The sequence below is a fragment of the Argopecten irradians genome, chromosome 2 (assembly GCF_041381155.1).
Source record: "Argopecten irradians isolate NY chromosome 2, Ai_NY, whole genome shotgun sequence".
NCBI lineage: Eukaryota > Metazoa > Mollusca > Bivalvia > Pectinida > Pectinidae > Argopecten > Argopecten irradians.
Genome location: NC_091135.1, coordinates 28,086,116 through 28,108,344, shown reverse-complemented (window position 1 = coordinate 28,108,344; position 22,229 = coordinate 28,086,116). Strand labels below are relative to the sequence as shown.

At 36.3% G+C, this 22,229-nt stretch overlaps 2 protein-coding genes across 2 annotated transcripts in view; both read right to left on the bottom strand.

Annotated features, from left to right (window-relative positions):
* On the bottom strand, positions 1-10,839 carry LOC138315027 (uncharacterized). Its single transcript, XM_069255748.1, has 4 exons — positions 10,048-10,839; positions 9,117-9,374; positions 1,632-1,809; positions 1-1,061 (listed from the first exon to the last, which is right to left on the bottom strand). The coding sequence occupies exons 1-4, from the start codon at positions 10,733-10,735 to the stop codon at positions 848-850; spliced, it is 1,338 nt and encodes a 445-aa protein (XP_069111849.1). The 5' UTR covers positions 10,736-10,839; the 3' UTR covers positions 1-847.
* A 7,552-nt stretch (positions 10,840-18,391) lies between these two features.
* LOC138315020 (uncharacterized) overlaps positions 18,392-22,229 on the bottom strand; it is a 45,253-nt gene continuing 41,415 nt past the window's right edge. The window contains exons 20-22 of the mRNA XM_069255735.1: positions 21,982-22,096; positions 21,390-21,483; positions 18,392-20,870 (exon numbers count right to left, since the gene is read on the bottom strand). Of these exons, the coding sequence (XP_069111836.1) occupies positions 20,735-20,870; positions 21,390-21,483; positions 21,982-22,096 (345 nt within the window). The 3' untranslated portion in view covers positions 18,392-20,734. The remainder of the gene's footprint in view (positions 20,871-21,389; positions 21,484-21,981; positions 22,097-22,229) is intronic.

Sequence of the window (22,229 nt, the reverse complement as noted above, 5' to 3'; positions counted from 1 at the left end):
ATTGCACCTGTAAAGGTCTTCTACTTACAGATACAAGCCTAAAGTAAACAACAGGCCCATTGCACCTGTAAAGGTCTTCTACTTTCTGATACAAACCTTAAAGTAAACAACAGGCCCATTGCACCTGTAAAGGTCTTCTACTTTCTGATACAAGCCTAAAGTAAACAACAGACCCATTGCACCTGTAAAGGTCTTCTACTTTCTGATAAAAATCTTAAAGTAAATACAAGGCCCATTTCACCTATAAAGGTCTTCTACTTTCTGATACAAACCTTAAAGTAAACAACAGGCCCATTGCACCTATGAAGTTCTTCTTAATACTTCTTATTACTGATACAAATCTACAAGTAACTAGATTCACAAGACATCTACAATATAATCCGCTGAGTTTGTCGATACATCACTATTTATTCTATGGCAGAGTAAGTAAATGCCAATCAATCTATGCCCACAATTCTACCAGGCCAATCTGTCAGCAATGTTTTGTATCTGTTACCAAGTAAGTTCATGTAGGAATATACATGGTACAGAAAAATATATACAAAATGTATAATCAAGTATCTAAAATATTCTAATGCATACAAAAACTCTAATTAGCTTATTTAAGTATCAAGTTGTCACCAAGCAGTTCAGGTTCTGTGATTAGAGAGTATGAATCTGTGGCTTCATATCTAATGTGCCTCTAAAAGTGTCTTGTTAACACCTAGCATTCCTCAAAGTGTCTCAGTAATTAATACCTAGTGTTCCTCAAAGTGTCTCGCTAACCCCTAGTGTTCCTCAAAGTGTCTCGTTAACATCTTGTGTTCCTAAAAGTGTCTTGGTAACACCTAGCATGTTTGTACCACAGTCACTTCATCCTCTGGTACCTGTTTGTCAACATTTTGGTGATCTCTTCAGTGAGAACCTTCCAGATTTTTCCATGTTTCTCTACGTCAGCCCTGTCCGGGTGATAATTCACCACAGACTGTTGGTAGTACTTCTTCTTCTGAGGGTAATCGGTTTTCGGAGCCATAGACATCTTGAAAAATTTCTTGTGAATGGGTTTTTTAGGAGGGTATTCCCTGGAATACATATAAACAATAGAGAATTACACCTTTCTTGAACTCCTGAATGATAAACATTAAAAGTGTACAATTAAAGTTCATGGTGAATTTAACACAGTACACATATATTTGAGACAAATTCCTTCAGGATATTTGAGAAACAGCAGAAACAAATTTCACCGATCAAAATCCAAGATAATTGCCTGTTGGCCAACAAATTTCACCTATCAAAATCCAAGATGATTGCCTGTTGGCCAACTTGATGGCCGACCGGTACCAACATGTATGTTTCTGACCCCATCTACCTAAAGGTCTGGATATTTTATTGAACAAACTGACTCGTCTTTTTATCCCAGTATGCTACATACATGCCCCCAAAGTCAGCTAATCATACCAAACCAGACCAACGGTTATTTCCATGGAAACTGCACTACCCCTTATTTAGCTTACTTGGTAAAGGGACTGAAATACAAAATGTATGAACTAAAATATCAAAGACATTAAATACCCCCAACAAAATATAAAATCCATGATAGATGAGACAGGACAGCATTAAACTTTGAAGCTTGGTCATAGTAAAATACCAACTTGTATAAGTAGTCAAGAAGTTCAAGGTCTTCTTTTTTGTCTGCCTTGGCAAGGTCGGCGAGTTCTTTCTTCATCTCTTTTTTCAGTTCCTCCTTCTCCTTGTTCCATTGCTCCTCTTCAGCTGACACAGTCTCCTTCTGGTAGGCTTGTAGGATTTCTGAACACTCCTTAAACCAGTCTGTCAACAACTGTATAGTTAGACTTGTAGGATCTTTGAACATTCCTTAAACCAGTCTGTCAACAAACTGTATAGTTAGACTTGTAGGATCTCTGAACAAAACCAGTCTGTCAACAACTGTAAGTTAGACTTGTAGGATCTCTGAACATGAACATGTATAGTTAGCTTGTAATCTCTGAACATCCTTAAACCAGTCTGTCAACAACAACTGTATAGTTAGACTTGTAGGATCTCTGAACACTCCTTAAACCAGTCTGTCAACAACTGTATAGTTAGACTTGTAGGATCTCTGAACATTCCTTAAACCAGTCTGTCAACAACAACTGTATAGTTAGACTTGTAGGATCTCTGAACACTCCTTAAACCAGTCTATCAACAACTGTATAGTTAGACTTGTAGGATCTCTGAACACTCCTTAAACCAGTCTGTCAACAACAACTGTATAGTTAGACTTGTAGGATCTCTGAACACTCCTTAAACCAGTCTATCAACAACTGTATAGTTAGGCTTGTAGGATCTCTGAACACTCCTTAAACCAGTCTGTCAACAACAACTGTATAGTTAGACTTGTAGGATCTCTGAACACTCCTTAAACCAGTCTATCAACAACTGTATAGTTAGACTTGTAGGATCTCTGAACATTCCTTAAACCAGTCTGTCAACAACAACTGTATAGTTAGACTTGTAGGATCTCTGAACACTCCTTAAACCAGTCTATCAACAACTGTATAGTTAGACTTGTAGGATCTCTGAACACTCCTTAAACCAGTCTGTCAACAACAACTGTATAGTTAGACTTGTAGGATCTCTGAACACTCCTTAAACCAGTCTGTCAACAACAACTGTATAGTTAGACTTGTAGGATCTCTGAACACTCCTTAAACCAGTCTGTCATCAACAACTGTATAGTTAGACTTGTAGGATCTCTGAACACTCCTTAAACCAGTCTGTCAACAACAACTGTATAGTTAGACTTGTAGGATCTCTGAACACTCCTTAAACCAGTCTGTCAACAACAACTGTATAGTTAGACTTGTAGGATCTCTGAACACTCCTTAAACCAGTCTGTCAACAACAACTGTATAGTTAGACTTGTAGGATCTCTGAACACTCCTTAAACCAGTCTGTCAACAACTGTATAGTTAGACTTGTAGGATCTCTGAACACTCCTTAAACCAGTCTGTCAACAACAACTGTATAGTTAGACTTGTAGGATCTCTGAACACTCCTTAAACCAGTCTGTCAACAACTGTATAGTTAGACTTGTAGGATCTCTGAACACTCCTTAAACCAGTCTGTCAACAACAACTGTATAGTTAGACTTGTAGGATCTCTGAACACTCCTTAAACCAGTCTGTCAACAACTGTATAGTTAGACTTGTAGGATCTCTGAACACTCCTTAAACCAGTCTGTCAACAACAACTGTATAGTTAGACTTGTAGGATCTCTGAACACTCCTTAAACCAGTCTGTCAACAACAACTGTATAGTTAGACTTGTAGGATCTCTGAACACTCCTTAAACCAGTCTGTCAACAACTGTATAGTTAGACTTGTAGGATCTCTGAACACTCCTTAAACCAGTCTGTCAACAACTGTATAGTTAGACTTGTAGGATCTCTGAACACTCCTTAAACCAGTCTGTCAACAACTGTATAGTTAGACTTGTAGGATCTCTGAACACTCCTTAAACCAGTCTGTCAACAACTGTATAGTTAGACTTGTAGGATCTCTGAACACTCCTTAAACCAGTCTGTCAACAACTGTATAGTTAGACTTGTAGGATCTCTGAACATTCCTTAAACCAGTCTATCAACAACTGTATAGTTAGACTTGTAGGATCTCTGAACACTCCTTAAACCAGTCTGTCAACAACAACTGTATAGTTAGACTTGTAGGATCTCTGAACACTCCTTAAACCAGTCTGTCAACAACAACTGTATAGTTAGACTTGTAGGATCTCTGAACACTCCTTAAACCAGTCTTCAACAACTGTATAGTTAGCTTGTAGGATCTCTGAACACTCCTTAAACCAGTCTGTCAACAACAACTGTATAGTTAGACTTGTAGGATCTCTGAACATTCCTTAAACCAGTCTGTCAACAACTGTATAGTTAGACTTGTAGGATCTCTGAACACTCCTTAAACCAGTCTGTCAACAAAACTGTATAGTTAGACTTGTAGGATCTCTGAACACTCCTTAAACCAGTCTGTCAACAACAACTGTATAGTTAGACTTGTAGGATCTCTGAACACTCCTTAAACCAGTCTATCAACAACTGTATAGTTAGACTTGTAGGATCTCTGAACACTCCTTAAACCAGTCTGTCAACAACAACTGTATAGTTAGACTTGTAGGATCTCTGAACACTCCTTAAACCAGTCTGTCAACAACTGTATAGTTAGACTTGTAGGATCTCTGAACACTCCTTAAACCAGTCTGTCAACAACTGTATAGTTAGACTTGTAGGATCTCTGAACACTCCTTAAACCAGTCTGTCAACAACTGTATAGTTAGACTTGTAGGATCTCTGAACACTCCTTAAACCAGTCTGTCAACAACAACTGTATAGTTAGACTTGTAGGATCTCTGAACACTCCTTAAACAGTCTGTCAACAACATGTATAGTTAGACTTGTAGGATCTCTGAACACTCCTTAAACCAGTCTGTCAACAACTGTATAGTTAGACTTGTAGGATCTCTGAACACTCCTTAAACCAGTCTGTCAACAACTGTATAGTTAGACTTGTAGGATCTCTGAACACTCCTTAAACCAGTCTGTCAACAACAACTGTATAGTTAGACTTGTAGGATCTCTGAACACTCCTTAAACCAGTCTATCAACAACTGTATAGTTAGACTTGTAGGATCTCTGAACACTCCTTAAACCAGTCTGTCAACAACTGTATAGTTAGACTTGTAGGATCTCTGAACACTCCTTAAACCAGTCTGTCAACAACAACTGTATAGTTAGACTTGTAGGATCTCTGAACACTCCTTAAACCAGTCTGTCAACAACTGTATATAGTTGTAGGATCTCTGAACATCCTTAAACCAGTCTGTCAACAACACTGTATAGTTAGACTTGTAGGATCTCTGAACACTCCTTAAACCAGTCTATCAACACAACTGTATAGTTAGACTTGTAGGATCTCTGAACACTCCTTAAACCAGTCTGTCAACAACAACTGTATAGTTAGACTTGTAGGATCTCTGAACACTCCTTAAACCAGTCTGTCAACAACTGTATAGTTAGACTTGTAGGATCTCTGAACACTCCTTAAACCAGTCTGTCAACAACAACTGTATAGTTAGACTTGTAGGATCTCTGAACACTCCTTAAACCAGTCTGTCAACAACTGTATAGTTAGACTTGTAGGATCTCTGAACACTCCTTAAACCAGTCTGTCAACAACAACTGTATAGTTAGACTTGTAGGATCTCTGAACACTCCTTAAACCAGTCTGTCAACAACTGTATAGTTAGACTTGTAGGATCTCTGAACACTCCTTAAACCAGTCTGTCAACAACAACTGTATAGTTAGACTTGTAGGATCTCTGAACACTCCTTAAACCAGTCTGTCAACAACAACTGTATAGTTAGACTTGTAGGATCTCTGAACACTCCTTAAACCAGTCTGTCAACAACTGTATAGTTAGACTTGTAGGATCTCTGAACACTCCTTAAACCAGTCTGTCAACAACTGTATAGTTAGACTTGTAGGATCTCTGAACACTCCTTAAACCAGTCTGTCAACAACAACTGTATAGTTAGACTTGTAGGATCTCTGAACACTCCTTAAACCAGTCTGTCAACAACTGTATAGTTAGACTTGTAGGATCTCTGAACACTCCTTAAACCAGTCTGTCAACAACTGTATAGTTAGACTTGTAGGATCTCTGAACACTCCTTAAACCAGTCTGTCAACAACAACTGTATAGTTAGACTTGTAGGATCTCTGAACACTCCTTAAACCAGTCTGTCAACAACTGAACTGTATAGTTAGACTTGTAGGATCTCTGAACACTCCTTAAACCAGTCTGTCAACAACAACTGTATAGTTAGACTTGTAGGATCTCTGAACACTCCTTAAACCAGTCTGTCAACAACTGTATAGTTAGACTTGTAGGATCTCTGAACACTCCTTAAACCAGTCTGTCAACAACAACTGTATAGTTAGACTTGTAGGATCTCTGAACACTCCTTAAACCAGTCTGTCAACAACAACTGTATAGTTAGACTTGTAGGATCTCTGAACACTCCTTAAACCAGTCTGTCAACAACTGTATAGTTAGACTTGTAGGATCTCTGAACACTCCTTAAACCAGTCTGTCAACAACAACTGTATAGTTAGACTTGTAGGATCTCTGAACACTCCTTAAACCAGTCTGTCAACAACAACTGTATAGTTAGACTTGTAGGATCTCTGAACACTCCTTAAACCAGTCTGTCAACAACTGTATAGTTAGACTTGTAGGATCTCTGAACACTCCTTAAACCAGTCTGTCAACAACAACTGTATAGTTAGACTTGTAGGATCTCTGAACACTCCTTAAACCAGTCTGTCAACAACAACTGTATAGTTAGACTTGTAGGATCTCTGAACACTCCTTAAACCAGTCTGTCAACAACTGTATAGTTAGACTTGTAGGATCTCTGAACACTCCTTAAACCAGTCTGTCAACAACAACTGTATAGTTAGACTTGTAGGATCTCTGAACACTCCTTAAACCAGTCTGTCAACAACTGTATAGTTAGACTTGAGATCTCTGAACATCCTTGTATAGTTGATCTCTGAACACTCCTTAAACCAGTCTGTCAACAACTGTATAGTTAGACTTGTAGGATCTCTGAACACTCCTTAAACCAGTCTGTCAACAACTGTATAGTTAGACTTGTAGGATCTCTGAACACTCCTTAAACCAGTCTGTCAACAACAACTGTATAGTTAGACTTGTAGGATCTCTGAACACTCCTTAAACCAGTCTGTCAACAACTGTATAGTTAGACTTGTAGGATCTCTGAACACTCCTTAAACCAGTCTGTCAACAACAACTGTATAGTTAGACTTGTAGGATCTCTGAACACTCCTTAAACCAGTCTGTCAACAACTGTATAGTTAGACTTGTAGGATCTCTGAACACTCCTTAAACCAGTCTGTCAACAACTGTATAGTTAGACTTGTAGGATCTCTGAACACTCCTTAAACCAGTCTGTCAACAACTGTATAGTTAGACTTGTAGGATCTCTGAACACTCCTTAAACCAGTCTGTCAACAACAACTGTATAGTTAGACTTGTAGGATCTCTGAACACTCCTTAAACCAGTCTGTCAACAACAACTGTATAGTTAGACTTGTAGGATCTCTGAACACTCCTTAAACCAGTCTGTCAACAACTGTATAGTTAGACTTGTAGGATCTCTGAACACTCCTTAAACCAGTCTGTCAACAACAACTGTATAGTTAGACTTGTAGGATCTCTGAACACTCCTTAAACCAGTCTGTCAACAACTGTATAGTTAGACTTGTAGGATCTCTGAACACTCCTTAAACCAGTCTGTCAACAACAACTGTATAGTTAGACTTGTAGGATCTCTGAACACTCCTTAAACCAGTCTATCAACAACTGTATAGTTAGACTTGTAGGATCTCTGAACACTCCTTAAACCAGTCTGTCAACAACAACTGTATAGTTAGACTTGTAGGATCTCTGAACACTCCTTAAACCAGTCTGTCAACAACAACTGTATAGTTAGACTTGTAGGATCTCTGAACACTCCTTAAACCAGTACTGTCAACAACAACTGTATAGTTAGACTTGTAGGATCTCTGAACACTCCTTAAACCAGTCTGTCAACAACTGTATAGTTAGACTTGTAGGATCTCTGAACACTCCTTAAACCAGTCTGTCAACAACAACTGTATAGTTAGGCTTGTAGGATCTCTGAACACTCCTTAAACCAGTCTATCAACAACTGTATAGTTAGACTTGTAGGATCTCTGAACACTCCTTAAACCAGTCTGTCAACAACAACTGTATAATTAGGCTTGTAGGATCTCTGAACACTCCTTAAACCAGTCTGTCAACAACTGTATAGTTAGACTTGTAGGATCTCTGAACACCTTAAACCAGTCTTCAACAACTGTATATTAGCTTGTAGGATCTCTGAACATCCTTAAATAGTCTGTCAACAACAACTTTAAAGTTAGACTTGTAGGATCTCTGAACATTCCTTAAACCAGTCTGTCAACAACTGTATAGTTAGACTTGTAGGATCTCTGAACACGCCTTAAACCAGTCTATCAACAACTGTATAGTTAGACTTGTAGGATCTCTGAACACTCCTTAAACCAGTCTGTCAACAACTGTATAGTTAGACTTGTAGGATCTCTGAACACTCCTTAAACCAGTCTGTCAACAACTGTATAGTTAGACTTGTAGGATCTCTGAACACTCCTTAAACCAGTCTGTCAACAACTGTATAGTTAGACTTGTAGGATCTCTGAACACTCCTTAAACCAGTCTGTCAACAACTGTATAGTTAGACTTGTAGGATCTCTGAACACTCCTTAAACCAGTCTGTCAACAACTGTATAGTTAGACTTGTAGGATCTCTGAACACTCCTTAAACCAGTCTGTCAACAACTGTATAGTTAGGCTTGTAGGATCTTTTGAACATTCCTTAAACTAGTCTGTCAACAAGAACTGTATAGTTAGACTTGTAGGATCTCTGAACACTCCTTAAACCAGTCTGTCAACAACTGTATAATTAGGCTTGTAGGATCTCTGAACATTCCTTCAACCAGTCTGTCATGAACAACTGTATAGTTAGGCAAGCAGTACCTCTGAACATTCCTAACCATCAAGCATTTCAAAGCAGCCATGAAGTGAAAGGCTAGTGATAATATGTTGGCGTGCTTTAACCAATGATCCATGACTGATTAGGCACAGCAACCCAAGATTCTGTGAACTAACTATACAAGTTATGTAAGCTATATTAAATTAATACCCCCACTACCCCTTATCGTAAAGACCACATCTCCACTTTGTTTCCATAGTAACCATTACTGAAACATGTGTCAAATTATACACATTTTATATATTACAATCATTGATAAAGTTTGTACAGAATTCATAAAAAAACATGTGTAACTGGTCATTTTAGAAAATCTGTGTATATTGGCATGGCTAACATGGCCCCAAATCTCACTGAAATTCACCCAGTAGTTCAGAGTCCTGACAAAATAATATTAGTTTCTGGCATCATATGAAGCTCTGACACTTACAGACTTTTGAATACCTACCATCATTGTTAAACGTGCGAGGATGCATGCTGTGGGCTAGATGTATGGACCTCATGAGGTAACGCTTGGCCTTGTCTTTCATCTTGAGTACTTTGTGGTACAGACTCCCTAGTCTACTAAGGGCCACAGCCTCCAACTCCACCTCGGTAACGTCCCGGGTCCTAATGATGGCCAACTTGTACCAGTCTACCACCTCCCACGCCATATCCATGTTCAGGGCCTCCTCTTCCATTGTCAACTGGTGGTACATCTTGTCTCCTGAAAATGATATCATTTGACATGAAAAATTCAAAAAAACTATGATTTAACAGTAACTTATTCCCAGTCACAATGTCTTATATCGAAGAAATGACTGTTAACACAATATATAGCAGAACTGGAATACACTGTAAGTTGTTAATGGGTTTTGGTATTTTTGACCCCTATGACCTTGAATGAATGTTAAGGTAATTCATTTGAACAAACTTGGTAGTTCTTCATCCCATCATGCTGTAGGCCAAATATGTGGATCTTGGGCCTTTGGGTTATTGAGAAGAAGTTGTTTTAGTGAAAAGTTTATGGACGGCGCATGATGACTAAAGGTTATACTGACCCTTCCGGTCTGGTGATCTAAAAATATACACCACTGGAGCTAAAATGTACAGTACTAAGAGGTAAATGATGCACCCTCTATCCGGCATCTACATGTTAATCTAGTATTTATTATAAATGATTAGGAAAACATGCAAAACCTTAATTTTCAGTCATATACATATAAACTATATAAATCATGATAAGGTCTTTCAAAGCTTTGTACAAAGATAATAATGTATCCATGATGTTCTAAATTGGATAATTTTTGCAGGACATTTTAGCATTGATTTAATTTGTTTCTGTTACACTATCTTTTTCAAGAATTGATTAAGAAAATACCCATTAAACTAAGACTTACCTATAGACCTAGCCTGCATAGACTCTGCCATACACAGGTGCATGAACACATCAGCTTCTAGAATTTTCACCTCGCCTTCAATAGTTACCTCCCCTTTACCACTTGCAATGGCTTCATGCAAAGGCATATGACAATTTCTCATCTCTGACAATGCACGTTCAAATCGCCCTTTCTCTAACGCAGTTACACCAATATGAAAGTGACTCTGTGCAATCTCCAGGTAACATTTTCCTCGGATATGAGGTATCTGGATTTCTTGTACCACATCATAAAAAACACCCACTCGATCGTCTATGTCCATCTCGCTACATTTCCCAGATTTCAGTCCCTCCCAGCAGATCTTTGCTGAAGACTTGATATTATCTATCCAAGGCTTTGGCTTTACACCTTGTGCTCCATTCACTGCTGCAGAAAAGAACTTAAATGCTTCTTTGTAATAGAGAACAACTGTACTGAATCTTGCTGATGACGTCTCCTCCACCTGAGCTCGACGCCATGCGGTCATGGCTAGATTTTTCGAAGCTGACATTTTGTCTTCCTCATTAGTACCTTGGTTCATGGCCCTGTGGTAGCAGTTGGAGGCCTGTTGTAACCTATCTCGTTTGATCACAGGACTTAGGCCATCCTTGATAGACGTATATAACTCATTCCCCTTTTGTCGCCAGTGTAAGGAGTTGCTACCTGCCATCTTCTGTTAGCTGTATACGGTACTTCTTAGATTTTCAGACAATAATTCTATTATTTACTATTTAGATGTAATTTTGCAGCATATGTGCATGAACCTGAAAACAAAATAAATAAACATCAACTCAAAAACTACAAATATGCCCACAAGAAGTCTGTTAAATGGGTATACTCCCTATACTATATGTAGGTAATAAAACCAATAAATAACTAACCACACTGTAAGGCAATAAACAACTATGTATTAACACACAATGTATGCTGATATAGAAAAATTCATTTATACATAATAGTATTACATGTTGACTGTGTCTAAGTGTGTAGATTATCTCCCCTTAGAATAGTGTATTGTATATTATTATTATTACATAGCTGTAAAGGGGCAGATTCTCTCCCCTCTGATCTTTAGATAATTATATAATGTGATTGAGGATGGTCTCCCCTTAGATAAATGTTTTAAGTTCTAGGTAACAGATTGTCCCCCCTTATACCTTGGAACTAACATTCTAATCAGCTATAGTAGAAACATATTATTATATACAATGTACATAGAGATTGGAAACTCTTTCTTTGTGTCAGTTGACGGTACAGGGACCTCCGGTCTATAGTTTTTTTTGCCGAGGTATCGTCTAAACACGATATTTTTGCATCAAGTTTAAATATATCGTGGTTTGATATGACCAGTTTCCTCATTTGTTGCCAATTGTATTTGTGATTCAATATTTTGAAATTGTGGATTCATCTATGGCGATATTTATATCAAATATTTTATCAATTAAATGACTAGGTGTCTTAAATTTCTTCTTGTGTGACTCTTTTTATGTCCGTTGTATTACCAAAATTTGTCAGTGGCTGTGCTCCAGATAATTTTTGGAGGGATGGGTAATTGTACTGCACACTTTTGAAAAGGAAGGGGTACAACTCTGACTTCTGTTTGAACCCAAAAGTTAACAGTGATGTGTTTGGGAAAAAAGGACAGTAACACCACAGATGTTTTCTTCAATTTTAAAGATTTTCATTTCAACTCTTCATCATAGTACAAACTGTTAAACATCTGAATTTGAACTTTTAACAAAATGATGTGGAAATGAAACTATATGCCCTCACAACCAGGCCACTGAGCCAGCTAGGGTTTAGTACATGATACATCACCCTCACATGAAACCAATTTCAACAGCGGAACTTGCAAAGACTCATATAGACTTTCATGATTAGATGAGTCTTGTACACATGTATAATTATGCCTAGAATCTAATGTGCATGGTTACTATGTACACTGTAGCAATAGCTAAAAGCTTAACTTGTGTATACGTTCAGCTTGATTTGATTTTGTTATCAATAGGATAGGGTGAGTTCACCATGCATTGAACACATACCATGGGTCGGACAGTTTTGCTAGAGTATTTAACATTCACTGAAACGTTGTCCATATTATTTTAATGTTATACACCAAACATGCAATTCAAACATTGCGGCGATACTGAAAAAACAACAATTCCACGGAACTGGATGTGTCGCCTGCACAGCATCACAAAAAATAGTTATTTATATAGTATACAGTCAAAAATATTGTTAAAGGGGCAATTCAGTCTAAGAGAACATTAAAATTTGTACATATATCGAAAAAAAAACCCAGTTCTAATGGAAATTAGATCAGTCGGTATTAGAGTGACATGCGTGTGAAATGCTCATACTCGCTCGCTGTCTGCCATTGCACATTGTGGTCGACCATCTTGTATGCCGAACCCTGTCCCTTGCTCGTAGAGTAATGCAACTTTCATCTAGAACTACTCAAATCAATCTGACAGTAGTGTGTTTACCTTATTAGGTGAATTGTCTTGTCTAAAAAGTCATTTTATCACCCCCTCGGTGGTTATTTACTTTATTTGTTTAACGTGCGTGACTTTGGCTCGGGTATGTGTAAAGCGTACATACTGTACCTGCTTAATCGTATTGATCAACGATTTGTAATTACAACGGTATGAATTAAAATACTTAAAGATGCTCCACCGCACACAAATAATATTTTTTCACTATCAAAAACAGGAGCAGACGATTTAGTATTTTTCTTCAGTTACAAAAATTACTTACTTTACACCATTACCACCATTGAAAAGTTTGAGCTTCTAATTCTACGTCAAGTTAAAAATATGAAAAATAATTATTTGCATCCCAAAAAAATACCGACGCACTACATCCTATATGGAATGAAGTACTGATTGCACATGCACCAAAGGCAAAATGAAAATATATATATTATTTTTGTGTTAATTAAGACATACATACATCCGATTGAACACCAATTACTGTTCAAATAATGAATATCATTTATGCTCTGTCGGCGGTGGAGCATCTTTAACAATGACGTGGAATTTGTCAATAATTTGTTTTATATGTTTCATAAGAAATGTAGAACAATACATTTATGCTATATTTTGCTTTTTGGTTATGTAAAATAATTAGCCTGAGTGAATTGTCCCTTTAATAACAAGAGATCCCAGAGGGATCTTGGCGCCCACCAAAGAATGATCTATGTTTGATAATGGAAAGAGGGATCTTTTCCCTGCTTTTTAAACTTTTTCAAACATACTACATATGAAATTTAAGACAGATCGCTTCATTACTTTCTGAGAAACAGTGGTGAAATCCAAGATGGTGGCCGCTTGGCCATCTTGTTGACAGACTAGTCCCAAAGGTACTATGCACAACTAGGGCCCAAGGGGAACCTATGCATGGAATTTGAGAGATATCCCTTCAGTGATTTCTGACAAATAGCGGTAACTATCAAAATCCAAGATGGCAGCCAGGTGGCCATCTTGTTGACCGATAAATGCAATATGCACAACTAGGGCCCTAGGGGAACCTATTTGTGAAATTTGAGAATGATCCCTTAAGGTACTTTCTGAGAAATAGCGGTAACAAACTTTAGTTATCTAAATCCAAGAAGCGGGCTGTCGGCCATCTTGTTGACCTATCAGTCCCAAAATCTTTATGCCCAACTAGGGGCTAAGGGAAACCTACTTATTGAATTTGAGAGAGATCTCTTCAATACTTTCTGAGAAATAGCGGTAACAAACTTTAACTATCAAAATCCAAGATGGCGGCCGGTCGGCCATCTTGTTGACCCATCAGTCTCAAATTGCTATATGCACAACTAAGGCCCTAGGAGAACCTACATATGAAATTTGAGAAAGATCCCTTCAGTACTTTCTGAGAATTAGCGGTATAACAAACTTTAACTATCAAAATCCAAGATGGCCGCCGGTCAGCCATCTTGTTGACCGATCAGTCTCAAATTGCATTATGCACAACTAGGGCCCTAGGAGAACCTACATATGAAATTTGAGAAAGATCCCTTCAGTACTTTCTGAGAAAATAGCGGTAACAAACTTTAACTATCAAAATCCAAGATGGCCACCGGTCGGCCATCTTGTTGAACGATCAGTCTCAAATTGCAATATGCACAACTAGGGCCCTAGGGGAACCTACATATGAAAATTTGAAAAAGATCCCTTCAGTACTTTCTGAGAAATAGCGGTAACAAACTTTAACAATCAAAATCCAAGATGGCCGCCGGTCGGCCATCTTGTTGACCGATCAGTCTCAAATTGCAATATGCACAACTAGGGCCCTAGGGGAACCTACATATAAAATTTGAGAAAGATCCCTTCAGTACTTTCTGAATAATAGCGGTAACAAACTTTAACAATCAAAATCCAAGATGGCCGCCGGTCGGCCATCTTGTTGACCGATCAGTCTCAAATTGCAATATGCACAACTAGGGCCCTAGGGGAACCTACATATGAAATTTGAAAAAGATCCCTTCAGTACTTTCTGAGAAATAGCGGTAACAAGAATTGTTAACGGACGGACGGACGGAAGGATGGACGACCCACGGACGAAAGGCGATTTGAATAGCCCACCATCTGATGATGGTGGGCTAATAAGGTGAAGTTATCAAATCCCGTAACTCTTGCAAATAATGATGGATTTTGACCAGTATCAAACCCATCTTAGATCTCATTGATATAAAGCAATACACCAAATTTGGTTGAAATTGCATGGACAATAAATACTGAAGTTATTTAGCGGAAACCATGTTTTGGTGGTTTTAAAGTCCCGTAACTCTAGCAAATATTGACGTATTTTGACCAGTATCGAACCCATCTAAGATCTCATTGATATAAAGCAATATACCAAATTTGGTTGAAATCCGTCAATAAATACTAAAGTTATATTGAGCGGAAACCATGGATTTATCTGTTTTGACATATTTAAAGTCCCATAACTCTTGCAAATACAAACAGATTTCGACCATTATTGAACTCATCTGACATCTCATTGATTTACAGCAACTTATAAAATTTTGTTGAAATTGGACGATAAATATTTAAGTTATCGAGTGGAAACCATGGATTTATCTGTTTTCACGATTTTAAAGTCCCATAACTCTTGCAAATATTGACAGATTTTGACCATTATCAAATTAAAGTAATCTGAGATCTCATTGATATAAAGCAATATACCAAATTTGGTTGAAATCGGACAATAAATAATCAAGTTATCGCACCGAAATCATTTTCCGGACGCCAACGACGCCGATGTTTTGCATTGCAGGAGACACAATGAGTCGCATGATGTTGTAGCACACCAATTTACGGACCAACAATTGCCGGTTTTCCGATGTCAGGTTAGTGTGTTTTGAATTTATTTGTATTTCCATAGTGTTGAGTTACCTTCTGTATTGAAAAACGCTAATTGCAATGCATGTAGACCAAGAAAAGAGAATAATATATGTGGCCTCATAGCAAAGAGGAAATGCCAAAGATGATTGCAGACATATTTCGATATGAATTAGGCTACACATGGGCTTTGTTTTAACCTAACGTTAAAGACAACACCCCAAAATTCAGTGGTAAGGAGCAAAGAAGGACGTTGATATATAAATCATGTCCCAACCATTGAAATTATTAAAATTAATGGAACAGTCCATCAAATACACAAACGATCGATATAAAATACGGAAATTTGAACTCTAAAATAACAATATGACCCACACATCCTTAAATTTTTGGCCAAGTAATTTGACATTGAATAGCCCGGATGGGCTTCATATCAACTTGTATGTCCAAACTGGTAACAGTTATATTACCCATTACGATTGTATCTTTTGACGAACAGCCATCAATTCTGAATATAGTTCATGTTTATGCGATAATATTTTTTATACATGTTATTTTGTCAATACGATAATCCCATTAGATTTCATAGAACCGCACAACTTCCACTTTTAAAAATATTTGACCGTTATGTATACGTGAATCAGTGTATCATTCTCAGTGACCGCAGCGGAACGTAAATATTCAGTACGCTTGACCAGATTCTATTGCCACAAAATATTCATCAAAAAAGGAGCTACACTCTGTAATTTGCAAAAGACGGAATTCATGCGAAATTAAAGATCCACAAAAAATTACTTACTGATGAGGTTAATAGATGAGTAGTTTGTGGCATGTCCATGTACAGGATACAACAAAGTCATTAAAAAGATTTGACATGGAGGGCGGGATACATTTGAAGTACATAATTTTATGCTAAATATGAATTTCATTCTGTTTTAAAATGTCCATATAACGTTAAGATCCGTAAAAATAATGAAAAGCAATTATTTCAAAAAATCCAAATATATATATATTAATATACAACTTTTCGATGTCAAAATGCAAAAGAATTATAGAACTTTGCAAAATTCATGAAATGCTACTCCAAAAAGTTTTTTTTTAATAATTATATTATTTTACTCTTCCGAATGAAGTACTGTCTATGTCTATGGTGTATCATTTGAATGTTAAGTGACTAAGTGGAGCCCTCCACCTCTGGATCGGGAGTTCGAATCCCATGTGGGACAGTTGATAGGAAGTAAAACTAAACAAACAAGCCAGCCATCTAAATAAAGCTTAAAACTTTACACTTTAACCATTATTGGAAAGTTTGAACTGTTCATTTAACTTCAAGATAAATATTAAAAATAATTAAATGTTTTGAATTACTGAGGATATATCAATTCGTTTCAATGACAGATAATTGACCGAGAGTGATTTATAGAAATCGAAGATGACAGTACTAACATACGGAAACTTCCGCACGTTTTGTCACGATGTAAAGATGACGAAAGAAAATGTTGAAGTTGAACTTTGGAATTTAATGATGATAACTTTGACTTGACGGATGGCTATTCTGGAGTGTCCAGAATATAGCCGTTGTGTTCCGTACAAAGTCGGAGACCTAACTGCTTACAAATAAAATATTTCATGCTTAAATAATGTACATACAATAAAATTACAGAATTATGATTGACAGATATCGCTCATTGGCAGATTAATCAGCCGTGGTCAGTGTCCTTTAGGCAATTAGGATGGCCGTGACATTAATCCGGTTACGTAATAGAATGGAACTTAAAATCTTTCAGAAAAGGTATCAAAGTAAATTGCCAGAGGATATACATGTAGTTATCACACATATGGGGTTTTATCTCAAATGTCACAAACGTAAATATGATCAAGAATATAACCTTAGGAATGTCAAATTACACACAATAGTATTAACTGATAACTGATGTTAAAATTTAGCAACTATTAACGCAAGTTCAAAGCACTTTAAAATTTATCACAAAATTCTTTGTGATAGTACCTTAAAAAATACATACAAGGACAATTGTGTGTGAGTAAACGTAGACATATTTTTGTGTGAGGTGCGCGAAAAATGATACCGTTGCGAATCGGCAATCAACCAGAAGATTCATATATACATATTTGAAGTACTTATCGTTTTCGTCGTCAGCTAGGTATGAATATAAAGCATTGATAGGGTTTTAAAACGCCTTAACTTGATCAATGCGGATTATTTTGACTTTCTTTTATTTCTGTATTTTAGAAAGCCCGACATTTTAAGCGCGCGAGAAACGATATCTTTAGGATAGACGTATTCTACTCTGAACATGAAGTACGCCGTCAAACAAACGACAAGTCGTTGGCATATTGATAAAAACCTGATCACTTTAAACAGATTTAATGCTGCAATAGAGGCAGCCCTGGTAGACATTGATGTGGTATCTTGGCATGAAAAAGTTGATCATTCAACGTCTTCAGGAATGTCATGTTTCAAGAAATTAACTGATGTAGAACTTCACATCGTTTAAAATTTGGTAAATCTAATCAGTTTGTTCTTTATATATTATGAATTCAAAATTGCTATTAATGATGAAAGTGATGAAAACAGCTTTTAATTTTTAAAATAGGAATGTAAAACGAGATCGATAATTATGTAGAGTCGCAAAAAGTTATTAACTTACCGTCAAAACTAACCATCACCTTCTTAAAATTTGATTAAAATGAATAAAATATTAATTTTCATAACGCGGGTCGTTAACTATCACATGTATGAACTGCGTCAGACGGTAAAACAACCAAATGACTCTCCACTGTTATCATATATTACGCAGGAAATATATTGCATATGTATGGTGCTGTTACCTCATCTTATAATGCCATCGGTACATGTTTTCTGATGGTATTAATGATTTTTAGGAAATCTTTATGTTTTGCTCCGGAAAGGTAATGGGCCTTTAATGGTAAAAAAGATTAACAGATAACACAGTGTATTTGAATGGAATATGACTTTATTCAAACAGATACAAATATGACTGTACATTAGATATAAATATCATGACTATTGGCAATGCTGCCAAACTTTCAGTTTTCATGGTAGTATTGACGTGATACGTACTTTGTAGTTCTGAGATACATATCAAAATTCGCTTTGATATGGTGAGATTGGAATTTATGGCAAATATATATCTTAAGACATGATGAATAGATTATATTATGATTGACAAATGCACTTTTAACTTTCGTTTTAACACGAATCAAATTGCATTACATGAACAGTGTATGCTATCAAAGTCATACAATCTGTATCTTTCAGGGTCCGTAAAACAAACAATGACAGACTATGGCGTAATATCCCTAAAAAGTTATGAACTTCATCAAATTAGAAGTCTAGAAAGTTCTGAGATCCAAAGATATATATATATAAAGATTTATTTATATTTATTTATATATTTATTTTGCGGTCAGAACGAAAATCAAAAGTTACATTTATAGTAAAGAGCATTTATAGTACTTCTTTCAGAATGTTTCTGTATATAGATGAGATTGGAATACATTTCATCTGTTAAGGTGACTGATTGTATTATTATTACTAAAGAATATATTAGGACTTATGAATCCTTTGTCGTAGATTGTACGACACGTGTCAACGTGTGTGTATGTATGCATTTTTTTTTACATTAATTTGTTCCCTGTCGAGTTTCTTTCAAATGACCTTGTAAAACGCGTTTCATTATCGAGGATTAGTGTGCTTAGATGCACAATGTATTTGGAAATGGAATTTATGTAAGCTTAGAGATTGTTTTTGCCTTATCACAAATATTCAGTGGTTTTATGAACATGTATTGAAATATGAATAAAAAACAGTTTTAAAGAAAACCATAAATAATACATAACAACATAAATCAGTTGATAAGAATATATAAAACTATATACACAATAAATTATCTGGGTATACATTTTTACAAATTATCATTTTTGTAAAGTATCATCATGCTAACAAATAATTAAAATCAGAGCTTTTGACACAAGGGAGAGAACTAGGTTCTGTGGATATGTTACATGTGACAAGTCACTTGGGTATAGCGTTACAATACTGGAATACGTGAACCGTGCAGAATTACCAAGATTGTAATAAGATTGTGCTTAGTAACGGTGTATCAATCGAAGATTTAATCACAAAACTAAACGTTGTCAACTAAACACCACGAAACTATAATTTAGTGGGTTTGTGCTTATACATAAACCCGAGTTCTTCCCCTTAGCAACAAGTGCACTAACAACTTTGGCAGTGCACATGAGGCGGGCCATTAAAACATCAATGATAAAAACTAATTATAAACTTAAATCTTATACAGTTAGTAGTATTTTGCAAGTATATCTTGCGACTAAAGTTACAAATGGCTTCAACATCAAACAAACGCTCTTTTGATATAAACAAAAACCTATACAAGCACAAATATTGTGTCCTACAAAATACGGGTTACAGCTACAGGAAATACAAGTTCGATTGTTTTCTATAGTTTTTGGCATTATTTTTCTCTTTCCGTTCGGACAATATCATAAATCATACAAAACGATATAAATAGAAATATAAAGATTAATAAAGAAAGCGATATGTTGAGGATTAATCCTTACTCGAGCCTACTGCTTACGCACAAAAAATAAAATAGTTTTTACATAAATCTCTACACTACATCTGCATAATAAACAGTCGTCTCATGTCTCTCTCTGATATACTCGCATTTAAATAAAATCATCTAAGTAATGTACATTGTATATCATCTATTGTACAGTATTATACTTACATCTAGAGTCCACCTAACATTTCTTTCATGACGTATAAACAAGGACCATCATATGGTTTGAAAGTTTACAAAAAATACCTGATATGTTTTCTGGTAAAACTTCGGTATCCTTTAACTTGAACTATGACCGTCTGTCTGATAAGTGAAAGTTTATAAAAAAATACCTGATATTTTAAATTTTCTGACAAAACTTTGGTATCCTTTAACTAGATTTATGTTCGTCTGTTAGTTCGGTATCCTTTAACTAGAACTATGATCGTCTGTTAGATCGATATCCTCTAACTAGAACTATGATCGTCTGTTCGATCGTCTTTTAGTTCGGTATCCTTTAACTAGAACTATGATCGTCCGTAAGTTCGGTATCCTTTAACTAGAACTATGATCGTTGATGTTAGGTCATATGTGTTCTGATAAGTCCTAGAAACTTTTATCTTATTGTATCATCAGTTATAACATATCTCCTCGCGCCTGTCATTACAATTGACGGTGAATTGGTCTGTCTTTATCAAATGTCCTCCAAACCCCTTCTCACTGGGGTCCGTCATAGTAATACAAGTCGTTCGATGACTGTCGGAACAGATGCTCGATCTCTTGTCGAGCTTCCATGAAGGTCGGACGTGCTTTAGGCTCCTTCTTCCAAGTTTTAAGCATCAGACCAAAATGTCTGTAAGGACAGCAACAATATTTGTTTGATATTGGTAAACTTTACAAGATATCTATAAAACACGAAAACGCCCTAAATACTATTGCTATAACAAAATTTAATAAATAGGCACTTTAAAGATTGGTACATATTTTAGATAAGGGTCAAGACCTATATAGGAACATTACGACTACAGATTATACATGTACCCATTTAGTTTTGTCCTTCTAGTTTAATTGTATGACTTCTCTTTACATGTACCCATTTAGTTTTGTCCTTCTAGTTTAATTGTATGACTTCTCTTTAGCAAGATATAACTTTAAAAATATTACAAGTTATAGAATTTTCAAACAGTTTTTCAAAATGTACCACAAAATAACTGTAGATATCAATAGTTTTTTTTTTTTTTTTTTTGTAGATATCAATAGTTTTTTTTTTTTCAAAATTCATATTCTTTAATTTTTCAACCTATTTGCAATAGTTACTTCATGCGTACAGTTACACCCTATATATATATATATATAGTTACTTCATACGTACGTGTCATCACTGTATTCGGGTTTCGGCAGCCTTTTTCCTGACTTGATGTACCTCGGAAGTTCTCGACTTCGTACGTCTGGGTAAGGCGTTTCACCTGTTTAAAACAAAACTGCCGTGTAAAATACTGTAGCTAACATACTATTATCAAGTACGGTAGACCACTCTTTTCGTATATAGAATTTGTTGCAAATACATAATTTCGCGTTCAAGGGCTTTACTGACAATCGTGCATTTAGATATACGTTCCTTGCAATTATTCGCGTTATATTCAAAATCGAGTTACGCGGGTGTCTAGCGAAAACTATGTGGTCTATAGCGAATGGTGTGCGATGTCATTTTGAGGTCATTTATTGATTATTGGGAATTTGTCAATAAAGAAATGTTTTGACATGAATTGCTTGGAAATCCAAGCTACAGGGCGTGCAAATAATTTAGTTACCTCCTCATGATCACGTTCTGTTAATAGTTACGGTCATAACAACCTAAGGCCAATACTTGGCAACTTGTGAACATGTCAACATGGGTTTCCAGCCATGGGTCCAGAGATGGACAGTAGTTATATATTAGGCCATTATGAAAATAAGTGACTTACCTAGCGTGAAGATTTCCCATAAGACGATACCGTACGACCAGACGTCACTCTTCTCCGAGGCCGACTTGTTACTGTTGAAACATTCCGGGGCTATCCACTTTACAGGTATACGTTCCTACAGGAAATGCAGTAACGTTTTAGATTCTAGTTGTGTGCTTTATAACATAAATATTATCCACAACATCTATTTGTTTTGTCAAGCAAACGTAACATAATATTCAATATGGCGCTTGTAATGTTGATGAAAA

Coding starts and splice junctions, on each gene's coding strand:
- LOC138315027 (XM_069255748.1), bottom strand. CDS start 10,735: ATGGCAGGTAGCAACTCCTTACACTGGCGACAAAAGGGGAATGAGTTA. Junction 9,375..10,047: donor TATGCAGGCTAGGTCTATAG/GTAAGTCTTAGT, acceptor TATCATTTTCAG/GAGACAAGATGTACCACCAG. Junction 1,810..9,116: donor TCGCACGTTTAACAATGATG/GTAGGTATTCAA, acceptor AGTTGTTGACAG/ACTGGTTTAAGGAGTGTTCA.